Source organism: Pectinophora gossypiella, chromosome 2 (assembly GCF_024362695.1).
Source record: "Pectinophora gossypiella chromosome 2, ilPecGoss1.1, whole genome shotgun sequence".
In the NCBI taxonomy this organism is placed as follows: Eukaryota; Metazoa; Arthropoda; class Insecta; order Lepidoptera; family Gelechiidae; genus Pectinophora; species Pectinophora gossypiella.
The window spans coordinates 10,837,282-10,850,579 of NC_065405.1; the positions used below are offsets into that span (position 1 = coordinate 10,837,282).

A 13,298-nucleotide genomic window follows, 5' to 3' on the forward strand; every position below is an offset into this window, starting at 1 on the left:
AAAAGAGCATTAGGGTCTGTAGTAGACATTATGGATCATTTCGTTTTTGGCATAATACACATACAAGTATCTACTTAGGTAATTTAATATACTTAATGATTTATTTTGTTTTATAGCACTTACTCGTGCTTAGGGAAATTTACAAAGATAAAGCTCGAAAACCGGCATCGGCTTATTACATAGGTCGAAAGAATTTCGCATGGACAGGAGGAGAACCCGGTAGTGGAATGGTTAACACGCTCGTCCCGGCTTGGTAAGAGCTGCGGGTTCAAGTCCCGTCTGAGTCAGTAATTTAATATACTTATAGGTCCGGTCACCTATATTTACTTGAAGCTATTTTACAATCATTATCTTGAAACAGAAAAGCAATGGAAGCAGTTTTCTTACGGGTGAACCCTTCGGCCAACATAAACACATGCAGCACAGGCAACTTCAATGAGGATTACGACGGCGTGACTTTATCTATGAAAGAACTTTAACCGAGTTTTTCCTGACCTATGACGTAATTATGAGAAGAAATGCAGCATTGTTGTTGTCGTGACGCCGCAGACGCACGTTACTGCATCGATACAGGTAATCACAGGCTAGGGAACGCGCATGTCGCATTAACATTCAATGGATAACAGTGTGTAATAGTGTACAGGGAACTTGCTAGGATTGAGCGCTATTGGAAACGTAAAATGACGCCCTGCACACTAACTTACCTGTACTTACTTTAAAAACGTTTTATTTACCTGATTTTCAATGAAAACAAAGTGTCAAAATCTTTATTCTTCATCCATTGTTCATCCATAAGTTCACGTTTGACCACAATCTCACCTGATAGTAGGTGAATCTACTATTTTAGAACGAAAGAGTTTTTTTTTACGTGACTTAAAAACTAAGTAGATAGTAAGTAGGTTGGTGTCAGATGGAAATTAACTACTATATGACAAGAGGAGGCAGTCAAGCAGCGAAGTAAGCACTAGACAATTGACATTAATAGCATGACCGGAAAGGCGTGGAAATACCTGAAGGCAACTAGCCGCGGCCGAAACCAGTTACAACTTCTCATATTTAGAGTCTCAATTTCAATAGCCTATGGATGTGAAAGATATATAGGTAAAACGGTCTTCTTCATCATCGTTCCCTCACTGCTGAGGATTGCGACCACAGGTCATGGTTTTCCACTCGGTACACGGATGTGAAAGATATTAGGTGATACGGTCACGAGTACTAATATGTATTGTTGACAATTGCAACATAAAAATACCTTTTAAAAAAAAGGTTATAAAAAATATTCATTCTTTACTATTTTTAAATTAATTTTGTATTCATCGAACTTCTCTTATTGTCGGACGTGTTTGTAACCTTTATAATTTCTACTAAAACCGAATTATATACGAAGTGGCAAAACAATCAGCGTTTCCTTTAATACAGTTTGCGAGTGGTGAAATAATCAGTCCACACACATTTTAACATGGTCCTTCGAAAGTGACCACTTCGTGTTCAAGAATTTTACCATCACACGACGATCACCGACAACGATCTAAGAGAGACGACGACATTATTTTATATACCATCAAGAGGATTGAGATACCTACCGTGCTGTTCAGTATATCGGGCCGGTCAACAACGTATCAAGAAGATTCTCATACAAGACAATCAAGACTTTTCTTTCAGCAATTTTATTTCAGCATTATAATATATTTCGACGCTACATATTGTTTTTGCAACATAACCGTGAGTCAACAATTTATATTACTCCGGTCAAGAACATCGTCGCATCATTTCATTCAAGATTTTCATTCAAGACAGCAAAAAAAATTTCAAGATTTCGCGCCGTTTTCGCTTCAAGAAACAAACGAAGATCGGCATACGTCACACGGAACGGAACAAAACGGTTTGACAAATATACTTCACGAACCTAGAAACCGCGCCAAAAGCACGACTTCGCGCGCGATCGTCCTTTTTTATTTTTTACTTTTTTTATTTGTCTGTGGTTTCATTCATGACGCATGCGCGTTTTGTTTGACGGACGTTGATGCGTGTTATCAATTGTTATCTTGTAAACTTTACTTGTAAAAAGTTCAAAAAGTGTAATTGTGCAGTGAAATGGCGGAGAAATCTCATTCTTCCAAGGGTTTAAAGGAGGCAGTGGCCTCGCGAGGTTACTTAAAAGGTACGCTCACTAGGTTATATCAATTTTGTATCAAAAAAGATGATGTGCTTAATACAGACATTGAAATTCTCGTTTCGAAACGTGAACGTTTAACTTCCACGTTTAAAGAGTATGAATCTCTCAATAAGTGCATCCTGGCTCTTAATCCTGATGACAACGAGGATTATACTGATACGGATAATAAATTCTATTACTGTATATGCACACTAGATCGTGAAATAAGGCGTCGTGAACCCCGCATAGAAAACCCGCCTCCGACCACTACAATGACTTCTCCAGCCACTCCACTGAGCAAAATTAATTTGCCACCAATAGAGCTTCCCACCTTCAGTGGTAAGTTTACTGATTATGTGCCCTTCATAAACTTGTATATGTCATTAATACACAATAACCCATCTCTGGATTGTGTACAAAAGTTGTACTATTTAAGATCATATGTAAAAAATGAGCCATTTGAAATGATTAAGAACTTGCCTTTGACCTCTGACAGTTATGAAAAAGCCTTAAATTTGTTAGATAAGCGTTTTAACAATAAGTTTAAAATTCTGAATGATCACATCCACACCATCTTGGATATCAAATCAGTGGTTAAGTCTACAGCTAGCTGCTTGAGAGAGTTTGTGGCTGTTGTCAGACAACACATAGCGGCCATTTCAAATCTTGATCCTAATGTAAAATACTGGGATGCTATAATATTGTGTATTCTGTCTCGAAAATTAGATACATATACTGCTCGGGCATACCAGCTCGATAGAGACATGGAGAAGGAGCCAACGCTGAACGACTTCCTGAGCTTCCTCGATCAAAGAGCTCTGGCGCTGGAAAATGCTGAGCCAGGGAATGCTCAGTACCGGTCACCGAATGCAAAGGTGGTAACACATGTTACCAAGGAGGAGCAAGCCTGTGTATACTGTGAGTATAACCACAAGTTATTTACTTGCAAAAAATTCAATTTACTTCCAGTCAATGAAAGACTGAAATTTATTAACGACAAAAAGCTGTGCAACTTATGTCTGGGTGCGCATGCAGGAAAATGTAGGTATCACTTTCGCTGTTCAGTGTGCAAGAAGTCACATAATACTCTGCTACACTGTGACGAGAAGCCTATATCCGCCGCATCTCCTGTTACTTTGATGACAGGCAATTATAATAATGATGTTCTTCTTCCCACAGCAAAAGTAAAAGTCATTGCCCAAGATGGTACTGAGGTCCATCTTAGAGCCCTGCTGGATAGTGGCTCACAGCTATCATTCATCACCAGTGAAGCTGTACAACTGCTTGGATTTAAGCCAGCCCAAGTCGATACTAATGTCATAGGCATTACTAATGCTAAAAGCAATCTCAAATTCTGCCTGCCTTTAGATATACATTCAATGAATTTACCTTTTAAAACTATTGCAACATGCCACGTTGTTGATGCAATTACTTGCAAGCTGCCTCAGATTGAGTGGGATATGACAGGTTTCACAATTCCAGAGAACATTAAACTGGCAGACGACCAATTTAATGTGCCCGGTGACATACACCTCCTAATGGGCGCTGACATATTTTTTCAGATCCTGCTGCCGACGGAGTTACCCAGCAGCAGTCGAGCGACGCCGCATAGCGCGAGGCAACCCAGTCTCATCAACACTAAGTTCGGGTATATTATTGCAGGGAGTTTGCCACAAAGGAGTATCAACAAAGTCTGTAACAAGGTATCTTTAAAATGTATTGCTTGTGAAGCTGATGTTAATAACACATTAACTCAATTTTGGAAGACTGAAAGTGTCCCACAAATATTTAATGAAACAAATTCAGAACAAGAACTGACTGAACATATTTTTCAAAATACTGTGCAGTTAAAGGATAAACAGTTTGAAGTGGCCTTGCCTTTGAAGCTGCCTATCGGCGATATTAATGATACTTTAGGTGAATCCTTTCATTTTGCTTTAAAACGATTTTTGAATTTGGAGAAAAAATTACATAATAATCCCAATCTTTTCTCCGAGTATAAAAAGTTCATTGATGAATATATATCTCTAAACCATGGCCATTATGTAGACATTGAGCAGTATGACTTGAATAAAGATGCGGTGTATTTTTTACCCCATCATGCAGTAATTAAAGAAGGTAACAAAACAACAAAATTGCGAACAGTTTTCGATGGTTCAATGAAAACTAATAAGAAAGTTTCGCTTAATGACTTATTAATGAATGGGCCAATTGTTCAGAGGGACTTGTTCGATATTTTATTATTATTTCGTCTTGGTAATTATACTATTACGACGGATATAAAGCGCATGTTTAGAAATATAAAGGTGAGCCCTGAATACACTTCTCTTCAAAATATTTTATGGAGAGACGATCCTAATGATAGTGTCAGGTGCATTAGGTTAGATACAGTTACGTATGGCTTAAAAAGCTCGAGCTATCTAGCTACTCGCTGTCTCGACGAGCTTGCGAGGCTTCATGAACGCGATCTGCCATTGGCATCGTTCATATTGAAAAATTGTACATATGTCGATGACGTATTATACTCTGATAACGACTTAGAAAATATTTTAGAAGCAAAATCGCAACTGCGCGACCTTCTTAACCATGGAAGTTTTCAAACTCACAAATGGTCTTCCAATGATACGCGGATATTAACTGATATTCCCACCTCTGATCAGCACTTTGACGACTTAGAATTGCAGGAAGACGATTGTAGTTTGAAGGCTTTAGGTGTTTGTTTAGTCATGAAAAGCGATCAGTTTAAAATTTCATGCCCCGAGCCGTTCGATCAGAGCAAGGTGACAAAAAGGAACATTCTAAGCTATATAGGAAAGTTTTACGATCCCATGGGTTTCGTCAGCCCCATCATCGTACAGGCTAAAGTAATAATGCAAAGACTATGGGCAGTCAATACTGACTGGGATGCTACAGTCCCCGATGACATTAAGAGGGATTGGTTAGAGTTTGTTTCGAGTCTGGCGGCCATGGAGCCAATATTGATAGATAGAAACTTATATATAACAGAGTCAGATACCATCGAGCTTATCGGTTTCTCAGACGCGTCCAGCTTGACAGCATATGGTTGCTGCGTGTACTTACGAGTCACTAACGCTTCAGGTAATGTGAGATTGCATTTACTCTGTTCAAAGTCCAGAATAAATCCACTTCGTGATACTAACATGACAGTGCCGCGCTTGGAACTTAACGCTGCCTTGCTGCTTTCTAAATTAATAAGGAAAGTCTACGACACGCTTACATTGAAGCTGAAAATAAAACAAGTGTATTTATTCTCGGACTCGCAGATTGTCCTTGCTTGGCTTAATACCGAGTTCACACAACTCCAAGCATATGTTGCGAACAGAGTAAAGGTAATACGTCAGCATACTGCTGCTCATAAATGGCTATACATAAATACTAAGGATAACCCCGCTGATTACATCAGCAGAGGAGTAAGTCCTGAAGAGCTCGGCTGTTGTGCAATGTGGTGGCATGGGCCTGAATGTCTGCATGATAGTAAGTACGATTTTCATTACAATGTAGACTTACCAGCAGTCTTGCCCGACGCCAAAACGCCCGCAGCATTTTCCAGCAACCAGGTATCATCTACCCAAGGTAGTATTTTTGAGCATTTACTAAAATATTCTAGCATCCACAAAATGACGCGAATACTTACATACGTCTTACGGTTTTGCAATAATGTTAATTCTAGTAAAACTAGCATTGTATATAAATATTTATCAAGCGCTGAATTGAGTAACGCTTTAATGTTGATTATAAAAAATGATCAACAAACTCATTTCAAACACGAAATAGAGTGTTTGCATAAAAAATGTATGGTAAAAGGTTCTTTACAGGGCTTGCATCCTTATATTGATAACGAGGGGCTCTTACGAGTAGGCGGTAGGCTGCACAATGCAGACATATCTTACTCGCAAAAACATCCTATAATCTTACCCAAATCCTCTCAAGTCACTAGTTTGATTATAAGAAGTGAGCATGAAAGGCTTTTACATGCTGGTCCTAAACTATTGTTAGCTAATCTCCATCAGAGATATTGGATTGTGAATGGGCTTGTAGAAGTTAAGAAAATAACACAAAAATGTATGATTTGTTTTAGACAGAAGGCTACCGCGTCGCAACAGCTGATGGGGTCCTTGCCTACTGGGAGAGTGACAGCAACCTCACGTGCCTTCGAGAGGGTCGGAGTAGATTACGCTGGGCCTTTAAACATAAAACTTTCACGCGTGAGACGATCCGTTATAGGTAAAGGTTATATCTGCGTTTTTGTATGCTTCACTACGAAGGCTATACACCTCGAGTTAGCATCAGATCTAACCACAGAAACCTATCTCGCGTGCTTGAAACGATTGGTTTCTAGAAGAGGATTACCCAAAGAAATCTACTCTGACAATGCTGCCACTTTCAGGTGTGCGAGGAACCAGTTAGTTGAGCTCTATAATCTGCAGTCATCACAAAGACACCAGGCTCAGGTTTATGAATTTGCTGCCCAAAGGGCCATAGATTTCCATTTCATTCCTGCGTATTCGCCTACCTTTGGTGGTCTTTGGGAGGCTGCGGTGAAGAGTACCAAGTACCATTTAAAAAGGGTACTTCAAAATAATGTATTAACTTATGAACAGCTTAACACTGTTCTTACTGAGATTGAATGTATACTTAATTCTAGGCCTCTAATGCCATTGTCAACTTCAGATGTAAATGATTACACTTATTTGACACCTGGTCACTTTCTAATTGGAAATGCTCTCACTATGTATCCTGAAAAAGACATTAATAACATTCCAATTAATAGATTAAAGTTTTGGCAACAATGTATACAGATAAAACAATCATTCTGGAAATTGTGGCATAAACAGTATTTGAATGTTCTCCAGAACCGCCCTAAGTGGCGCATTGAGCAGTCTGACATTAAAGTCGGTACCCTAGTCCTACTGAAAGAGGACAATACCCCCTCTGCCACATGGCCTATGGCCCGAGTTACTAATGTCTTTCCTGGAAAGGACAATAAAATTAGAACTGTAGAAGTAACTACCTCAAATGGGAAAAAACATACCCGTGCTATTAATAAGGTGTGTATATTGCCTATTAGCGATTAATATTATTTTATTTTTACTTTTTTTCTAAGGTTAAAATTATACCTATCTTTTTTTTAAGTGGAGTATGTAAACTTAATGTTTAAATTCATTTTTTTTAATTCATTTATAAAAACTCATAAGTAAAATTATTTGAGATAAGTTTCTTATGTGCACTCTCAATTGTAAGCTTTCATTAGTGTTGTATTATGAATTGTATAATGTTTAAAAGTTGATGCACTTTCTTTCATTTTGTGATAAATTTTATACATTAACTTTCATGTTTAGATTTTTGACACTGTTACAGTAATTATTGTTAAAGTTGACATGCTTTCGTACAATATTTCATATTGTGAGTCTGTTGTATATGTTTAAAGTTCATGTGCTTTCATCCAGTTTAGGTTGATGTATAGAAATTGTATAAGTTTAAGTTTTGATAACTTTACTTCTCGAGGCGCAGCATGTTGACAATTGCAACATAAAAATACCTTTTAAAAAAAAGGTTATAAAAAATATTCATTCTTTACTATTTTTAAATTAATTTTGTATTCATCGAACTTCTCTTATTGTCGGACGTGTTTGTAACCTTTATAATTTCTACTAAAACCGAATTATATACGAAGTGGCAAAACAATCAGCGTTTCCTTTAATACAGTTTGCGAGTGGTGAAATAATCAGTCCACACACATTTTAACATGTATACAATTTGAAACCATTTAAGTCCAATTAAATGTCAAATATGATAGTGCGACAGGGCTCTAAAGTGGGTACATAATATTGCTCATACCTGTACCTCAATACATAGCTATATTTTAAATAGATATAAGTACTTACATATTATTTTTGGAAGGCAAGAATAATACATTTGGTTTGTACACCCCGCACGTCAGTGTGAAATAATCTGTAGCAACATTTTAGAGCCCTGCATATTGTTGAAGAACTAGTACTGTTGAAGTTATAACTTATAACAGCCACGTTCAGTTATGAATTAATTAATTGCTTTTTATTATTAATATTATTAGCCTGTATGATCCCACTGCTGAGCAAAGGCCTCCCCCATGTCTTTCCAAGTATCCCGGTTCTATGCGAGCTCTATCCAGTCTTTTCGATAACCAAGGAGATCATCACGCCATCGTTTCCGGGTTTAATTGCTTTTTATTTCCTTAAAAACAGTTTCTTTAATAAGTATTAAAAATAGTAATTAAAGTGAATGTTTTTTCTCCAATATTAGAGGAACAGCAAAACGCATCCAAGTTCAATGACCTTTCGACATCAAACTGCAAAAAAGCCTGTGTTATTTTCCTGTTTTTCGAGAATAAGATTATTCTATACAGTTCTATTTTTAATCCAGTACTTAAGTAAATTACGGTCTGATGTTTAACTGTTAAGCCCAATATATGCTTTAGAGATACAAATGGAATTTCGTGTCTTTCCGCGCGGTCAGGTTTTGGAAGGTTTCCAAATAGAACGGGCATCGCATTCATTTGGACCGCATTACAACTCGCGATACAGCTAGTTGGGAAGTTTTGTTGTTGTTTGTTGCGCACAACAACACGAAATGTTAAATAACAACCAGCAGCCCCACTGCAATGGATACGACACAAAATGAAAATCATTTTTCTTTCAAATGGCAATTCATCGACTGAAATTTTAGATTGTCTAATAGCAATATGACTAACTACATAAAAGGCTACGAATATTCCTATCTCAAAAGGACTAGATATCAATTTAAGTACCTTACCTTCTAGCATGCTCTAAATATGGAAACAATTTTACCTAAGTAAGTACGTATCTTTGAAAAACTTTTGTATGTATTCTAACGTTTCGTAATTCCAGTAAAGTACTTAAATAATAATCTAATAAATCAACAAAATTGAACCAATAAAGACAAAATAATCCATTAAAATATATCTTTGTTATCTGCTTTGAAATTGATAAACTAATTCGTCAACGAATGAGTAATATAAAGGCCTATTAATCAAATTCAAACTTTATCGATGTGATCTATTTATTAATTGCGTCTTTAACAACATGCGTCTTAGGGCGTGTTTTTTCTTGTCACAAGGTTGCGTTTAACATCTTAACAAGAGCTCAGGCATAATGAGCTTGAAGTACAAACCGTACGAGATGGCTGGATTTTGTTTCGAAAATATGTCTGCGCATACATAAGTACATAAACTTACACCTATTTATTTTCTGGATGAAACGAGAGAAGCAAGTATATCAGAGTCAAAGCAAACAGAATTCCGTAGTCTCTGCTTACCCCGGTGGGAAATAGGGAAATAGGCGCGAGTTTATAAACCTCCGGTTATTAGATACAAGTACTGCGAGTACGTGTAACTTGACGTGAGATAATTTGTAACTATGTACGTGAAGTTCGCATAAAATTATCGCATGCTCGTAACGTTATGTGTGTCAACAGTGGCGTCCCGCTACTTGCGAGTGCGCCGGTAACATGCCCAACTGCATCTGTTTAAATGAAGCTTACAATCTGCACAGAACTCTCTAGAGTCGTATTAGAATGAATAGAAATATTGCAATAGAAGAGCGCAGCGGCCGTCTGTCTGCCATTGACCCGTCTACTAAGAATTTATGTACTTAAAATTGATTTTGCTTTGACGGATATCGCGACTATTCCTTAATAAAAATACAATAGATATAGTGGTCATCGTTTTGAGCTTTATGGAATAGTCTTTATGGAAGGCTGTATTTATTTGTAAGTAGAGTACATAATGTTATTCCTAAATGCTGCACTTATTGCCCTTACTAAATGCATTATCAGCTCACGTACTTAGATAGATAGATAGATAGAATCTTTATTTAGGTTTAAGACGTTACATAAATTCCTTAATATAAAAATTTGAACATATATGAAATGTAAGACTTAAAACTAAAAAGGGTACTTGTTGTTCGGCGACACAAGATCGCTTCTACTTTCCTCGACCAATCCGTTACTTTACCTGTTTTACATATACATGGATAACAGTACATTAAAACATTCATTTTATGAACATCCAGATGTTTATGTATTCATTTGAATATAAATATTGGTGGAATGTGTTATCAATTTTCCGCTCTCAATTAGAATACATCTATAATGAAACCGGAATAGTTTGAATGGTGTATGAAATAGACGTAACTGTAGTTTTTTATATTTCAATAAACTATAAATAATATGCAAATGTGATTGATTTGTTTATCAGATAAATTGTAATGTAATTAATTTAATTGTTTTGAGAGCAGCGGTATGAGCGTGTTAGTTGTTTCAATTTTTATTTCTGTTCACATAAAAACTTATTAATAGATGCTGATTATTCAATTAAAATATATTAAAAATAAGAACAATAATATCATTATGATAGTATAAGTACTTAGTCATTGTATTGTTTTCCGTTAAAAGCTTCAAGTATAATAAATTATTGCGGAAAGCATCGCGTTGATGTCTTTTGCAGGGAAGTCGCGTGCGCTACGTGGGTCTGTAGAGACTTACGGATATCCGATTTTATTTATCTTAAAACAATTTCCTACGATCCAGCTTATGGTCCCAAATATTATATTCTTGTAGACAGGACGTTCCTTATGTGCAATATTTAGTGGTTACTTAGCAAAACATTATTGTTACGCATTGTTGTTTGTCCTACTTATAGATTTAGAATTAATTATGTCATAATACAAATATAATAACTTACCTCTTTATCTGACCTCAATAAGAACCCGAAGTACAGCGGCTTCAGGATAAGCTGTGTCTACAAACTTAACGTCTTGCTTAACTACACTCACACACTCGGAAAATGTTGTCTTTTATATCGTTCTTAATAACAACAAGTTGTACATTTATCGTGTTTGTATAAGTTTTCGTTCAGTTTTCGAATGTGGGGCGCGACATGAGCTTGAGCGAGCGCGCATGCGCGTGACAGTGCGGCCGGGTTGGGTGTGCGCGCGCGCTGCACTTGATCGTTGAACTGGCGCGGCAACCCGGCCGCGAGCCCCGAGCAACGGCCGCCGCGCCCGCGCCCGCGCCGCGCCGCCGCCGCTGCCTCGCCACACCAGCCGCACTATACCGCCGTCCTACCACAAAGTAATTGTAGCGCAAAACGAACGCGGGCAATGGACAGCAAACCGCAGGCACAGTTCGGAAACTGTGTTGTGGTCGGCCGCCGCGCGAGATAGCTTAATTGATCGCTCAATGATCGCTATCAGCCATATCTGTAGTCATATCTGGCACGTAACTGTACTCCATAGATAGTCACTAATTGTTTTTGAGAAGAACGAGACGATATTTCCGTTAGTGTTCGGACGTCACCAAGTACGTCGAAGCCTTAAGCGGGGTACACACATACAAATGCGAACACCTGGCTCATAGGTTCGCACGTAGTGCGCACCCATCCTTATTGCGAGAGAAACGTCAGTTTACGGGGAGTGTGTGCGAAATGGAATTGCCCATAAAGAGTTGTATCGACCCTAGCTATACACGATGTTAAGCTGTGTCAAAGGCCTTTCCTGTTTGTAGAATGCAGAACTGTACACAGGAGCACTGTAAAATCACCATCAACTACCTATAACTTAGGTAAGTAGTTATAAAATATGGAACAGTTACAACTTTGCACATGTGAGCAGATCGTTAATATAAAAACTATTCTTTAGAAGAATATAAAACCTATGGAAGAAAAAAATTCAAAAATGCTAATAATGTAAACTTAAAAAATACTTTTCCTATTTTAATCGAGTAACATAATACGTATTTATTGCAGAAATATTGTAATCTACCTCCTCACAAGCAATTATATACAATAACAACAAAACAGTTTTAGAGTCACAAGTTGCATTCTATATTTACGACTCCAAGCTGCCGTATGCTAAAAGAAAATAAAAGGAGGGTCTAGTACAAGACGGCGTCATCCTGTATGTCCTGACGCCAGCGGGCATCGAACCCGGGACCGCGGGCTCCCACATCGCCACAAGACTTTCAGCACACTAAACCGACTACGGAAATGCTACTTGCGGCTTGTAATGTACGCATAAAACAATTTTCTATAGCTTTTCTATGTCGTGAACGTCTTTTAATGTTCCAGGCATAATATAGGATGGATAAAGATGCTATGCATAAAGCCGACAGGAACCACATAATATTATCTTCTTCTCTCATGTGGGTTATAAGGTGGATTACCAACCTCATCAACCCTGGTGTCAGGTTTACTATTGAGCCGCAAAAGGCCCCTGACATGACTCATGTAACGACTACTTACTTACATCGGTAAGTACTTAGTAAACGGGACCAACGGCTTAACGTGCCTTCCGAAGCACGGATCATCTTACTTCTGGACAATCAGGCGATCAGCCTGTAATGTCATAACCAAACTTGGGATCACAAAGTGATTTTTGTGATATGTCCCCACCGGGATTCGAACCCAGGACCTCCGGATCGTGAGCCCATCGCTCAACCACTGGACCACGGAGGCCGTTCTCTCGAGACCACATAATACTAATGTAACACGATCGTAAATGAAATTGGAATCGTGAACTGTTATCACACAGTTTGGCATTTTATTACTCACTCAACCAAAGTTTCTGACAATTGACTATTCAGAAGAAAACTTTGTTAAAGTAAGTTCCGTACAAATCAAATATTACACATGTAACAAAAACTACTTCAACTTGATTCATTGTACTTGACGAGTAGCCATTTCTTGCCGAGGTTTTCCAAATATGGTTTAACTTTACATCCCAATGCGGGTGTTACTTCTTACAACCCTTATTTCTGGTTTTAAGACCACCTACACGATAACGTCTCCTACCTCTCAGCCATATTATCTGTGCCTATTTAAGACTTTTATCTAAAGAAAGTTTTTTTAACAGCCTCCGTGGTCTAGTGGTTAGAGCGTTAGGTTCACGATCTGGAGGTCTGGGTTCGGTCCCCGATGGGGACATTGTCGAAATCACTTTGTGAGACTGTCCTTTGTTTGGTAAGGACTTTTCAGGCTTGAATCACCTGATTGTCCGAAAAAGTAAGATGATTCTGTGCTTCGGAAGGCACGTTAAGCCGTTGGTCCCGGCTATTAGCCGTAAAAACA

At 38.0% G+C, this 13,298-nt stretch overlaps 2 protein-coding genes across 4 annotated transcripts in view; one reads left to right on the forward strand and one right to left on the reverse strand.

The window, feature by feature from the left end:
- Positions 1 to 11,176, reverse strand: part of LOC126375918 (uncharacterized) — a 57,053-nt gene extending 45,877 nt beyond the window's left edge. For both annotated transcript variants that reach the window (XM_050023025.1, XM_050023017.1), the window contains exon 1: positions 10,917 to 11,176. The gene's annotated coding sequence lies outside the window, so the exon portion shown is untranslated. The remainder of the gene's footprint in view (positions 1 to 10,916) is intronic.
- On the forward strand, positions 1,233 to 7,861 carry LOC126375939 (uncharacterized). Of its 2 annotated transcripts, XM_050023050.1 has the most exons (4): positions 1,233 to 2,161; positions 2,372 to 2,494; positions 2,882 to 3,073; positions 3,718 to 7,861. In XM_050023050.1, exons 1-4 carry the CDS (start codon positions 2,095 to 2,097, stop codon positions 3,765 to 3,767), a joined length of 432 nt encoding a protein of 143 aa, XP_049879007.1. In that variant the 5' UTR covers positions 1,233 to 2,094; the 3' UTR covers positions 3,768 to 7,861. The 2 variants fall into 2 exon arrangements, with proteins under 2 accessions (XP_049879007.1, XP_049879014.1); XM_050023057.1 differs by lacking the exon at positions 2,372 to 2,494.
- Positions 11,177 to 13,298: the final 2,122 nt, after the last annotated feature.

Excerpts from the sequence above, each read along its gene's own strand:
- LOC126375939 (XM_050023050.1), top strand. The coding sequence starts at position 2,095 with ATGGCGGAGAAATCTCATTCTTCCAAGGGTTTAAAGGAGGCAGTGGCC. Across the intron at positions 2,495-2,881 it reads AGAGCTTCCCACCTTCAGTG|ATACATATACTGCTCGGGCA; the intron begins GTAAGTTTACTG and ends CTCGAAAATTAG. Across the intron at positions 3,074-3,717 it reads GGAGCAAGCCTGTGTATACT|ATCCTGCTGCCGACGGAGTT; the intron begins GTGAGTATAACC and ends ATATTTTTTCAG.